The 14,921-nt window shown below is 42.4% G+C and overlaps 1 protein-coding gene across 1 annotated transcript in view; it reads right to left on the reverse strand.

Annotated features, from left to right (window-relative positions):
- The window catches only part of FLT1 (fms related receptor tyrosine kinase 1), a 132,420-nt gene that overhangs the window by 25,798 nt on the left and 91,701 nt on the right, over window positions 1–14,921 (reverse strand). Inside the window, exon 18 of the mRNA XM_087721249.1 lies at window positions 187–291. Coding sequence (XP_087577375.1) covers window positions 187–291 — 105 coding nt within the window. The remainder of the gene's footprint in view (window positions 1–186; window positions 292–14,921) is intronic.

Here is a 14,921-nt window from a genome sequence, read left to right on the forward strand (position 1 = left end):
CTGTAAAGTGCAAAAAAACCAAAAGGAGATTTCTTCCAACAACCGGTTCTCCGAACTGCTTAGAAAGGTAACGACTGGCTCTCCTGAATAGGTGCAAACTGGCTGAATCCCACCATTGCCCTCAACTATGAGTCAAATTTTATGCCCAATAAATATGAGGATTTTCTCTACACAAGCTCATCATACCTTTCAGCATTTTCACAGCAACTACTTTGTACGTGGGTGATTTTTTAATTCCGAATGCAACTGCTTGCACTACTTTTCCAAAAGCACCTCTCCCAAGTGTCTTCCCTGCATCAAAAAGAAATCACAGTTGTTTTAAAATTATTTTTAAAAGTGAGACAGCTTTGGGGAGAAATTACAATATTATACTCTCCAATATGCTTTAAAGTTCTCTTGGTATCAACCTGGCAGTATTCTACCAAAAATGCATGAATATGCAGAATGTGTGATAAAATGAACCGGTATTATATTGACCTATTTGAAATTATTTTAAGTGTAGGATTTTTAAGTTGTGAGAAAAATAGGAACAGAGACCGTGAACATAATGTGGTCAATAAGAGAGAAATTACTACTTGTGACTTTTTTTGATCATGTGTATTTTAGCCTTTTCTGTTGTGTTTTTGGTAACAACATCTGAAATGTTTCTGAGTTATATTAAGAAAGATTTTTAACAAATGACAAATTGTCTAGAAATTCCAAGAAAATTGCACTACAAAACAAAACAAAAAACATTATCTCAGCCAATCTCATGGGCCAACTCACTATTGTCATAATTTGGCTAGTACACCAAAGTTTGTATTCATGTTTGAAAAGTTTTTAAAAATAAATTCATTGATTTTCTTATTTTCTTCTGGGACCTGGTCAACATGTTTTACAACTCTGCTTGTTTAAGACCAAATGCCTGAGATAACAACTCTCCCCAACTATTTTTGAGATCTTCTGCTACAACCCTTTTATTGGTCTTCCTTAATAGAAGTTTTTATCAGCAATGGCACCCATACTTTGGAGCACTTTTTCCATAGAATTGGCCTAGGCCCTACGCTGTGAACTTTTCAGCTCTTACTTGAAATAGCTTTGAAATAAGACAGAAGAGATAGTTTAAAAAATATAATTGCTGTGGGATCAATGAAATTCAATAGCCCCTTTTTGTTGAGCATGGACAAGTTGGAAAGCCCTCGCTGATAATGTTTTCTATTGAATTCTTGCACTGAGTAAGAAACTGGACTCCTAAATAGTCTCCTACACCATGATACTAGGATTCTATATTACCATTCATTTGTTCATATATAGAGACAGAGAATTTTGTATTTGTTTTTTAAAGTCTATTAATATTTCATTTATACACTGAAATAAACAACTCATAAACCTCATTCTGTGGTCCTTAAATACCCCAAGAGTATTGTTGAATTATAACATTGACATATTTTTCTAGATATATCTTCCATCTGAACAATCTCAGTTTCACAAAAAAAATCTAATAAAACTCCCTTACTCCTATCCCCATTCTTGTTTTTTTCTTTTCTTGTTGTATTCTGGTTTTAGTCACATTACGTTTTACTGCCAAATGTAGGCTCTTAAGGGTTTGTTGAACATACTTGAAAACTTTAAGACCTTGATGAAATCCTCCTTGTTTTTTAAAATGCATAAACACTCCCCAAGGGCATAGGAAGTTAATTACACAGAAAGCAATTTTATTACTAAATGAAAAGTGAGCTACATCTCATTTTAAGCAATGGTAGAATATACTCCAAAGTTTCTTTCTAGCTACAATGCACTCTTGTTGTATTGGGCCAGAAGGCGACCATGGCTTTTCATTAAGGAGGATGAGTGAGGAGCTAATGCCACAGTAAGACAAAATGCACCACCAGTGATACTGCTGTGTGTAAAGGATCCTCTTCTTCTCCAGAAGGAACCAATATAGTCTTTGGAAATGATTCTCTGTGATTAAACATCCTAGATATTTTATAATGTCTTACTTGCAGTTTTATTTGTGAATAGATTTAGGAAGGCTTGCACATTATCGAGGACTGTCCATTTCCAGTAAAGAAGCTGCCTTATACCAGGCCAGATACTTGGACTATGTAGCCCAGTTTTGGCTATTTTGATTAACAGGATATATTCAAGATTTTATAATAATTAGTTTTGAGACTCAAGCAGTGGTGGGATTCAACTGGTGTAACAACCGGTTTGTTGAGTGTGTGTGCAGTGTGTTAGAAAACAGCTCAAACTGTTTTCTAGTTTAGAAAAGTTCTACTGTTCTACTGTAGCCCCGGTGAGTAAAACAGCTGAGGTGTGGCGATCCGCTCTGCTGTGCCTATCAACTGGGCTTCAAACAAAGGAAATATAGGTCCATATAGTGCAGGGGTGGGCGACCGGGCCCACCTGATCATCGGAGCAAACCGGTTTGCTCTCAGCTGATCGTCAAAGCTAGTGGTTTACCCAAACTGGTCCGAACCGGCTGAATCCCACCCTGGACTCAAGTCTTTGGTACCTCTGCAGCAAATTCTCCTTTCTTCATATTTAACTTCTGAAAAATTATGCCATCTTTAGTTGGGATCTTTTATGATATTAGGCCAAAAGTAAAAAAACAGGAATAAGCAATTAACTTTTCTTAAAATGGCTTATTATCAGGGTTTTTCTTTATGCCATGGCCCAACCTCAGCATTCTTAGCAAAATGTCTGAATATACTGACTGAATCTGGGTGTTTACATCCTGAACATACTTTACATGGTATAAATTTAAACAGAATTGCAACCAAGAATTTACAAACTCAAAAGTTTTCCAATGAAGATTGTTTTAGTAGAATAGGAGAGATCAACAAAGAGAGAGAATAGATTTTTTATGTGAAATGTTTCATTATGTGTAATTTATCTTACAAAGACATCAATATGAGAGCCCTTATGCTTCAAAAGTGGGGAAACCTTGACTTCATTTCATAAAAAACATAAATTTTCATTTCATCAGAATTGTTGAAAATTGGGTAGCTTACAAATTTGATTAATAAATACAATGCATAAATAACAGAACTAAATGCAGCTCTTAGACCTTGGAGCAAATAGATAGACAGAAGCAAGGTTTTATCTAATTTGTGACTGAATGATTACTGTACCATTTGATACTTGGTCACTTTTATTAATCTAATGTTGATAAGTTGAAGATATTTTTTAGAACTTGCACAAACACCTTTCCCGCTGTAAATATGCAAAATACTTCATTTTTTAATGAAGATGTACAGAATATCTTTTATGACCAGATAAATATTTTATTTGCTTTGTACCCTTTAGTTATGAATTGTTGTATCACTTTAGTTATAAATATATATTTGCAGCTATTTTTGTCTTGTAGTTTTCACTATATTGGATTTAAATCTAACTACTCTACTTTTGTGAGGCAGCTTGAAATATTCAAGACTATTTTATAGAGAATAGCTATTTCTGGATTATTTTATTATTTGATGGCTTTGTTATGAGGGAAGAATCCTAGGCTTTCCCAACAGAAAAAGTTTCAGATTAACAACAACAACAACAACAACAACAAATTGTAATTGGAGCCCTTGGAGCAATACCTAAAGGGCTACCTTGCTATTTGGAAATTCTAAATTTAACTGACTTGAACATTTTGATTCTACAAAAAACCACCCTACTTGGAACAACTTATATCCTCCGATGTTACCTTAACAGCTCCTAGGTCCTTGGTTAGGACTCAAGCTGTTGAGCTACCAACCAGCCCCAAAGGCTGTGAATCTCACCAAAGATTAACATAATAATAATAATGATGATGATGATGATGATGATGATGATGATGATGATGATGATGATGATGATAAAATCTAGACTGGAAAAAAATGAAACAAAGGGAAAAACATACTTGATTCAGAAAGATGCAACTAAAGGAACAATACCTGAAAACTACAGACCAATAACATGCTTGCCAACAACCTTCAAATTACTCACAGGCATTATTGCAGATAACATTATGGATCATTTGGAAACAAATGACATGTTGCCAGTAGAGCAAAAAGGCAACAAAAGAAGGAGCAGGGGCACAAAAGATCAGCTCCTAATTGATAAAATGATATTAGAAAATTGTAAGAACAGAAGAACGAACTTGAATATGGTCTGAATTGATTACAAAAAGGCATTCGACTCATTGCCACATAGTTGGATCATAAAATGCTTAGAAACAACTGGCATTAGCAAAAATATTACATCCTTTACTGAAAAGGCAATGAAACAGTGGAGAACTGAGTTGGCAGTAGGGAATGAGAACTACGGAATGGTTAATATCAAGCGAGGAATTTTCCAGGGTGATTCACTTTCACCTCTTCTCTTCATCATCGCAATGGTCCCACTATCAGTAATCTTTAAAAAAATGAAATTAGGCTACCAAACAGCCAAAGACACTGAAAAAATTTCTCATTTATTATATATGGATGATTTGAAACACTACGGAAAGTCAGAAATAGAAATCCAATCATTGACAAACACAGTCCGAGTATTCAGCATCGATATTTCAATGCAGTTTGGCATGGAAAAATGCGCCACTGTATCCATAAAAAGAGGCAAAATCACTGCTTGTGAGGGAATTGAAATGCCCAATGGCCAACTAATTAAATGCAACAAAAATGAAGCCTACAAATACTTAGGCATTCTGCAGTTGGATAATATCAAGCATGGAGAAGTAAAAACTATTGTCAGACGAGAGTACACCAACAGAGTTAGGAAAATTTTGAAATCTAAATTGAATGGTGGAAATACAATCAAGGCCATAAATACCTGGGCAATACCACTTATAAGATACACAGCTAGTATAGTTAACTGGACACAAGCTGATTTGGACATTTTGGACCGAAAAACCAGGAAACTAATGACAATGCACTATAGTTTACATCCACGTGCTGATACTGATAGACTATATCTGCCCCGAAAATCAGGTGGCAGAGGATTATTACAAGTGAAGCAAACAGTTGAAGAAGAAAAACATGGACTGGCTGATTATTTAAAAGAAAATCAAGAACATCTATTAATCGAAGTAAAGAACAAAAATCTACTGAAGGCCCAACAGACAAAACAAGAATACAGAAAAGATGTGATAAAATCAAGAATGGAGAGTTGGCAGAACAAAGCACTGCATGGCCAATTTCTGGAAAAAATAAAATATGAAGTGGACAGTGAACAAACTTGGTTATGGTTAACAACAGGTACATTAAAGAAAGAAACAGAGTCACTAATCCTGGCTGCGCAAGAACAAGCTATCCGCACAAATGCCATTAAGGCCAAAATAGAAAAATCCTCTGATGATGCCAAATGCAGACTTTGCAAAGAAGCTGATGAAACTGTTGATCACATACTCAGCTGTTGTAAAAAAATAGCGCAGACTGATTATAAATTGCGGCACAATTCAGTAGCACAAATGATCCATTGGAATTTCTGCAAAAATTATAATATCAAAACAGCAAAAAACTGGTGGGAACATCAGCCTGAAAAAGTCACCGAAAATCAGATGGTCAAGATCTTGTGGGATTTCCGTATACAAACTGACAAAATACTGGCGCATAATACACCAGACATCGCACTGGTTGAGAAAAATAAGGTCACAATCATAGACATCGCAATACCAGGTGATAGCAGGGTCGCCGAGAAGGAACATGAAAAAATCGCAAGATACCAGGACTTAAAAATCGAAATTCAACGACTATGGCACAAACCAGCAGTGGTAATTCCAGTGGTAATTGGCACACTGGGTGCTATTCCAAAAGCACTGGAATTACATTTAAAACAGTTAAAAATTGACAAAATCACCATCAGTCAAATGCAAAAAGCCGCACTGCTTGGATCTGCACGCATATTACGAAAATACGTTACAACGTCCTAGGCCCCTGGGTGGGGCCCGACTAGTAACCAATGCCAAATCCGGCGAAACAACTGGCCGCTGTGATACAATTGTATAATAATAATAATAATAATAATAATAATAATAATAATAATAATAATAATAATAATAATGATGATGATGCCAAATGCAGACTTTGCAAAGAAGCTGATGAAACTGTTGATCACATACTCAGCTGCTGTAAAAAAATCGCGCAGACTGATTATAACAGACTGACACAGCGGCGCATGCGCGGGTTTGGAATGGCGACCGGGCTTTTCGCTCCACATCAACCTGGCGAAAAAGCTCCGGGAAGCCTCCAAACGGACCGCAAAAACTGTTGGAAACAGCTCCTGGGAGAGCTTAAGAGCTTCGGAACCCACAGGACCCGCGGAAAAACGGAGGCTCGTATCTTGTTATAGCGGCAGCCCGGGCCACCCAGCTGTGTGAGGAAGGCGGCGATGGCGGCGCGCGGCGGTGAGAGCGGCGCGCGGGCGTCCGGAGCCTCCCCCACCACTTTACCATCTTTTGGAAGCCCCTGGTGTTGCTGGTGAGCCCCCTGGCCAATTACCTACTGGCCCCTGGTCCTGGGCCACCCAGCTGTGCGAGGAAGGCGGCGACGGCGGCGCGCGGCGGTGAGAGCGGCGCGCGGGCGTCCGGAGCCCCCCCACCACTTTACCATCTCTTGGAAGCCCCTGGTGCTGCTGGTGAGCCCCTTGGCCAATTACCTACTGGCCCCTGGTCCTATTAGCCATCCCAGAGCAGCGGAATAACAGCTGCTGAAGCTGAAAAGAAAAACATTGTGGAGGAAAGCATGGAGGAAATGGCGGCCCCAAACAGCTGACTCACAGCATTACATTTCTACATCTTCTTTTTTAGCCAGCCTACTGACTTCATTGGAGCTGAGTGGTTGTGACTGTGACTGTACGTCTGTGAGTCTTGGTGACTTGTGAGCTGAGAGGGACTAAATTTTTGATTTAGCTTATTTTAAAGAAGGAGGCTGTCAGAAGCCGTTGGAGGCTGCATTGAATTCACAGATCGAAGGGCTGTGCTTGCTACTGCCCCAGACGCCCCCCCCCTCGGATCTATCTCTGCTCACTTTACTATTGGTTACCTATTTTATTATTTGTCATCTGCTGCTTTACTATTTACCATCGTTGTAGCCCCCTCCGGACCTTGCTCCCTGCTCACTTAACCACTAGGAGGAGTAGGATTGTGGCCAACTGGCAGGGAGCGATAGAGGATGGCGGCTACAGGGGCAAGGATTGAGCCCCGAAAATACCAACATTTTTCCCTCCATTTGCAAGAGCGGTGCAAGTCAGTCTCGAACTCTGGTCCCCTACATTGGGGGCCTTATATATCCTTGGGAAAGAGACCTTCGAATATACAGCCCGCTAACCTCCACCAGTGGGACAAGACTATATGGGAGCCATTTACGAACTCTGGAGCTTTATACTCAATTCTGTTTGTCTACAGCCACCTTACATACTACGTACTTTTGACGTGGTGGCTAAGGACATCTCCCCAGGACATAAGAAGGGAGAGGAGCAGACCATCGCTTCCTCCACTGTTTCCATATTATTATATATTATAATTGCGCAATTTTAAATAGAATGTTGAGTGTATGGGAGTTGTTTGGAATTGAATGAATGGCCCACTTTTAGTAATTGTTACCTTTGTATTTTATATGTTTTAAATTTTTACGTGGGATTTGTTAGAGTGGATAAATGAGAATGTTTGACTCGAAGGACCTGCTGGGGAAGGCGGGAGGAACCGGGGTGGTTGGGGGGACCATGGACATGGGAGTGGGCCGGAGCATAGCGGTCGTGACAGGGAGAGGCAGATACGGCGGGGACCTTAGGGCTGGCCATTACCGGGGAAGGAGGGTTCGCTACATTACAGAGATCCCTCCTTCCGGCCCTAGGAGTCCCACTCCAAGACCAGATGGCGCGAGTAGTCAGGACCCTGGGCTCAGGCTGTTGTCGCTAAATGCCAGGTCTGTTGTTCACAAAGCTCCCCTCGTCCGGGACTTAATTGTTGATGAGAGGGCAGACCTGGCATGTATTACTGAAACCTGGCTGGGCACAGAAGGAGGAGTCCCCCTCGTAGAGATGTGCCCAGAGGGATTTCAGGTGCTTCATCAGCCGAGAGCCCAGGGAAGGGGTGGCGGTGTGGCTATTGTAATCCGGGAGTCTCTGTTACCTCGTAGGGTCCCTGCTCCGGAGCTTGTCGGGTGTGAGTCTCTGCTGATAAAGTTGGACCTCAAGGGTCAAGTGGGTTTGCTGCTAACGTACCTGCCTCCCAACTGCGTTGCAGCATCCCTCCCCTCGCTCCTCGAGTCAGTAGCCGAGCTGGCAGTTGAGTTCCCCAGGCTTATTGTTCTGGGGGATTTCAACTTGCCATCGCTCGGTGAACGCTCTGATGGGGCGCAGGAGTTCATGGCTTCCATGACAGCCATGGGCTTGACCCAGGTAATTCGGGGCCCAACCCATGCAGCGGGTCACATGCTCGACCTCGTATTCCTCTCGGAGCAGTGGATGTGTGATCTTGGTCTGAAGGGTAATGAGATCATACCCCTGTCGTGGTCAGACCATTGCCTACTGAGGCTTGACTTCCGGAGGCCAAACCCCCACCGTAGGGAGGAGGAACCGACCAGGTGGTTCCGCCCCAGGCGACTTATGGACCCTCAGAGGTTCCAGACGGAGCTTGGGGTTATTCCTGATACCCTCGCCCACAGTTCGGCGGAGACTCTGGCTGCCGCCTGGTACTCGGCGGCGTCGGAGTCTCTCGACCGGATTGCGCCACTACGGCCCCTCCGGGTCAGTGGATCCCGGAGAGTTCCCTGGTTCACCGAGGAACTCCGGGAGAAGAAACGCCGGAGGAGATGCCTAGAGCACCAGTGGAGGTCCGATAAGTCTGAGGCAAACCGAGCACTCTTAACCACCTGCACCAAGGACTATGTTCGAGCATTAAGAACTGCAAAAAGATCATATATTTCTTCCTTGGTTGCGTCCGCCGAGTCACGCCCAGCCGCCCTGTTCAGGATAACCCGCTCCCTCCTTAATAGGAGGGATGCGGGAGACCCCTTGCAGGGTAGGGCTGAGGATTATGCTCAATTCTTGGCGGACAAAGTAGCTCGGTTTCGATCGGACTTGGACTCCACCGCAGTAGATCCAGCGGAGACACAGGAGGATCATCTGCCACATCAACTCTGGGTTGAGTTCCAGGAAGTTGCCTCTGGGGATGTGGACAAGGCCATCCGAGCTGTAAGTGCCTCCACTTGTATTCTGGACCCGTGTCCCTCCTGGCTGGTGGCTAACAGCAGGGAGGTGACACATGGCTGGATCCAGGCGGTTGTCACCGCCTCTCTTCGGGAGGGGCACTTCCCCGCCGTACTCAAAACGGCGGTGGTGAGACCCCTCCTAAAGAAACCATCGTTAGATCCAGCCATCTTAAACAACTTTCGTCCTGTCTCCAACCTTCCCTTTATCGGGAAGGTTGTTGAGAAGGTGGTGGCCTTTCAGCTTCGACGGGCCTTGGAGGAAGCTAGCTATCTTGACCCCTTCCAGTCCGGCTTCAGACCTGGTTACAGCACAGAAACCGCTTTGGTCGCATTGACCGATGATCTCTGGAGGGCCAGAGATGGAGGCTATGCGTCCATCCTGGTTCTCCTTGACCTCTCAGCGGCTTTCGATACCATCGACCATGGTATCCTTCTGCGACGACTGCGGGAGGTGGGAGTGGGAGGCACTGTTCTGCGGTGGTTCTCCTCCTACCTCTCGGACAGGTCGCAGTCGGTGTTAGTCGGGGGGCAGAGATCGTCCCTGAGGCCCCTAACATGTGGGATACCCCAGGGTTCGGTCTTATCCCCCCTACTATTTAACATATACATGAAACCGCTGGGCGAGATCATTCGGAGGCACGGGATAAAATACCATCAATACGCGGACGATACGCAATTGTATCTGTCCGCCCCGTGCCAACTCAATGAAGCGGTGGACGTGATGAACCAGGGTCTGGAGGCCGTTAAGAACTGGATGAGTGCTAACAAACTGGTGCTCAACCCGGATAAAACCGAGTGGCTGTTGTGTTTCCCCCCCAATAATTTGGCTAATACACCAACGCTTAGGCTGGGGGGTCAAATTTTATACCCCTCAGATAGGGTCCGCAACTTAGGAGTCCTCCTGGATCCACAGCTGACTTTTGACCACCAGCTGTCAGCTGTGACCAGGGGGGCATTTGCCCAGGTTTGCCTGGTCCGCCAGTTGCGGCCCTACCTAGATCGGGGGGCCCTCACAACAGTCACTCGAGCCCTTGTGATCTCCAGACTGGAATACTGCAATGGGCTCTACATGGGGTTGCCCCTGAAGTGCATCCGGCGACTACAGCTAGTCCAGAATGCGGCCGCGCGAGTGATAGTGGGCGCACCTCGGTTCGCCCACGTTACACCTGTCCTCCGCGAGCTGCACTGGCTGCCTGTTGGTCTCCGGGTGCGCTTCAGGATACTAATGACCACCTTTAAAGCACTCCATGGTAGTGGATCTGGGTACTTGAGAGACCGCCTTCTGCCGATTACCTCCCTAAATCGACCAATTAGATCGCACAGACTAGGCCTCCTCCGAATTCCATCAGCCAGTCAATGCCGACTGGCGACCACACGGAGGAGAGCCTTCTCTGCTGCTGCCCCGGCCCTATGGAACGAGCTCCCCATGGAGATCCGCACCCTCACCACGATCCAGACCTTCCGCGCAGCCCTCAAGATCTGGCTCTCCCAGCAAGCCTGGGAATAGGTTTCCAATCACCCGCCCGAGTGTTTGATTGCTGAATGAAAGTTGTGTTTTATTATTTTTCTTTTGTTCACCAATTGTTTTGTTTTGACCTTGCACCTCCCCTCCCCTGTGGTTGTAAGCCGCCCTGAGTCCCCTCAGGGAAAAGGGCGGCATATAAATCCCAATAAACCTAAACCTATAAACCTATAAATTGCGGCACAATTCAGTAGCACAAATGATCCATTGGAATTTGTGCAAAAATTATAATATCAAAACAGCAAAAAACTGGTGGGAACATCAGCCTGAAAAAGTCACCGAAAATCAGATGGTCAAGATCTTGTGGGATTTCCGTATACAAACCGACAAAATACTGGCGCATAATACACCAGACATCACACTGGTTGAGAAAAATAAGGTCACAATCATAGACATCGCAATACCAGGTGATAGCAGGGTCGCCGAGAAGGAACATGAAAAAATCGCAAGATACCAGGACTTAAAAATCGAAATTCAACGACTATGGCACAAACCAGCAGTGGTAATTCCAGTGGTAATTGGCACACTGGGTGCTATTCCAAAAGCACTGGAATTACATTTAAAACAGTTAAAAATTGACAAAATCACCATCAGTCAAATGCAAAAAGCCGCACTGCTTGGATCTGCACGCATATTACGAAAATACGTTACGACGTCCTAGGCCCCTGGGTGGGGCCCGACTAGTAACCAATGCCAAATCCGGCGAAACAACTGGCCGCTGTGATACAATTGTATAATAATAATAATAATAATAATAATAATAATAATAATAATAATAATAACAACAACTCCGCCGTTGCCGGTCCCAAGCCTGGATGAGAAAGGAGGAAGGTTGGGATCAGGTTGGCATCTGGTCCCGTAAAAAAACCCCCGCCAACCCATACAATATGGTGAAAAAAACGAATAAGAATTCCATACCGCATCGGTCGTCGCGCGGGTTAACAAGGGCCGCAGCGGATGTTGGGGTCCCTGGACATCCGTCGACAAGTGGGCTACAAGTGGACCAGCCAACAAAACGACAAAAATATAGTGCAGAAGAAAACCGTGCCATAATGGCCTGTTACTACAACTCAGAGCCAGAAAAAAGAGGATATTTAAAGCGAATGTATGAATTATGGAAACAACAATATCCAGATTCAAATGTTAGTGAACAACGACTAGCAGATCAAAGGCGATTTATTATACGGAATAAAGTGTTTAGTGAAGTTGAACATGAGGAAATTCAGGCAAATTGCAAAACCCAAAAAACAATATCACAAGCGGAAATAACTGATATTCAAGACACAACTAAAGACACTATAGTAGAACTCCCAGAAGAAGCTCTCAGGGAGGAAATAACATCACCACCACTAGAACCAGTTATCACTGAACCAACTGATGAACTAACTCAAAAACAAAAAGAATTGAAGGATAAGATCATGGAGCATTTTCTGCTTAATGAGGAAAGGCAACGTTTACCATCACTAAAAACTGTGCCTAAGAAAATTTTGGCCCCTATCATGAAAATGGTTAATGCAGTGTTTTCAACAATTGAACCGGGATCCATCTTGGAAACAAACCAGTTAATGTACAGCGCAGCTGTAATAGTCACTAATGAACTAGGCATTAAAATTAAAGTACCTAGTCACACAACAGAAAAAGCATCAAAGCCAAAGTGGAAAATCCGTCTAGAACAAAAAATCAAAAAATTAAGGGCAGATGCTAGTAACTTAAAGAACATGCATGAGCAACGGCTTAAAAACAACAAAATCATAGATCGGCTAATCAGAAGATATAGATTGGATACAAGAAACATCAATGAAGCTGTAGAGATTGTAAAACAGCAGATAACAGCAACAGCTAGAAAAATTGAAAGATATGAGGCACGAATCATCCAATATAAACAAAATCAGCAATTTCGATCAGACCAACGGCGTTTTTATCAAAGTCTTAATGTGAATGGTGACACCAAAAGTGAAAAACCAGAAAAGCAGGCCACAGTTGAATTCTGGAAAGAATTGTGGGAAAATGCAAAGGACTACAACAAGGAAGCAAAGTGGATACATGACTTTGAGAAAAGCATTGGCAACAAACAAATGCAAGTATTAGAAATAACAACTGAGATGATCAAAAATCGAGTTAAAAAGGTAAAGAATTGGACATCACCTGGAAAGGACCAATTACATGGTTTCTGGCTCAAATATCTGACCAGTTTACATGCAATATTGGCCAGGCAACTGAATGAAATTTTACAAAAGGGCCAAATTGATGAATGGTTGACAACTGGAAAAACATACTTGATTCAGAAAGATCCAACTAAAGGAACAACACCTGAAAACTATAGACCAATAACATGCTTACCAACAACCTTCAAATTACTCACAGGCATTATTGCAGATAACATGATGGATTATTTGGAAACAAACAACATCTTGCCAGTAGAGCAAAAAGGCAACAAAAGAAGGAGCAGGGGCACAAAAGATCAGCTTCTAATTGATAAAATGATATTAGAAAATTGTAAGAACAGAAAAACGAACTTAAATATGGTCTGGATTGATTACAAAAAGGCATTTGACTCACTGCCACATAGTTGGATCATAAAATGCTTAGAAACAACTGGCATTAGCAAAAATATTACATCCTTTACTGAAAAGGCAATGAAACAATGGAGAACTGAGTTGGCAGTAGGGAATGAGAGCTACGGAATGGTTAATATCAAGCGAGGAATTTTCCAGGGTGATTCACTTTCACCTCTTCTCTTCATCATCGCAATGATCCCACTATCAGTAATCTTAAAAAAAATGAAATTAGGCTACCAAACAGCCAAAAAAGCTGAAAAAATTTCGCATTTACTATATATGGATGATTTGAAACTCTATGGAAAGTCAGAAATAGAAATCCAATCATTGACAAATACAGTCCGAGTATTCAGCACCGATATTTCAATGCAGTTTGGCATGGAAAAATGCGCCACTGTATCCATAAAAAGGGGCAAAATCACTGCATCTGAGGGAATTGAAATGCCCAATGGCCAACTAATTAAATGCAAAGAAAATGAAGCCTACAAATACTTAGGCATTCTGCAGTTGGATAACATCAAGCATGGAGAAGTAAAAACTATTGTCAGGCGAGAGTACACCAACAGAGTTAAGAAAATTTTGAAATCTAAATTGAATGGTGGAAATACAATCAAGGCCATAAATACCTGGGCAATACCAGTTATAAGATACACAGCTGGCATAGTTAACTGGACACAAGCTGATTTGGACCTTTTGGACCGAAAAACCAGGAAACTAATGACAATGCACTACAGTTTACATCCACGTGGTGATACTGATAGACTATATCTGCCCCGAAAATCAGGTGGCAGAGGATTATTACAAGTGAAGCAAACAGTTGAAGAAGAAAAACATGCACTGGCTGATTATTTAAAAGACACTCAAGAACATCTATTAATCGAAGTAAAGAACAAAAATCTACTGAAGGCCCAACAGACAAAACAAGAATACAGAAAAGATGTGATAAAATCAAGAATGGAGAGTTGGCAGAACAAAGCACTGCATGGTCAATTTCTGGAAAAAATAAAAGATAAAGTGGACAGTGAACAAACTTGGTTATGGTTAAAAACAGGTACATTAAAGAAAGAAACAGAATCACTAATCCTGGCTGCGCAAGAACAAGCTATCCGCACAAATGCCATTAAGGCCAAAATCGAAAAATCCTCTGATGATGCCAAATGCAGACTTTGCAAAGAAGTTGATGAAACTGTTGATCACATACTCAGCTGCTGTAAAAAAATCGCGCAGACTGATTATAAATTGCGGCACAATTCAGTAGCACAAATGATCCATTGGAATTTGTGCAAAAATTATAATATTAAAACAGCAACAAACTGGTGGGAACATCAGCCTGAAAAAGTCACCGAAAATCAGATGGTCAAGATCTTGTGGGATTTCCGTATACAAACCGACAAAATACTGGCGCATAATACACCAGACATCACACTGGTTGAGAAAAATAAGGTCACAATCATAGACATCGCAATACCAGGTGATAGCAGGGTCGCCGAGAAGGAACATGAAAAAATCGCAAGATATCAGGACTTAAAAATCGAAATTCAACGACTATGGCACAAACCAGCAGTGGTAATTCCAGTGGTAATTGGCACACTGGGTGCTATTCCAAAAGCACTGGAATTACATTTAAAACAGTTAAAAATTGACAAAATCACCATCAGTCAAATGCAAAAAGCCGCACTGCTT

The sequence above is a fragment of the Thamnophis sirtalis genome, unplaced genomic scaffold (genome assembly GCF_051295495.1).
Source record: "Thamnophis sirtalis isolate CommonGarterSnake01/CBP01778 unplaced genomic scaffold, rThaSir2_p1.2 scaffold_8, whole genome shotgun sequence".
In the NCBI taxonomy this organism is placed as follows: domain Eukaryota; kingdom Metazoa; phylum Chordata; class Lepidosauria; order Squamata; family Natricidae; genus Thamnophis; species Thamnophis sirtalis.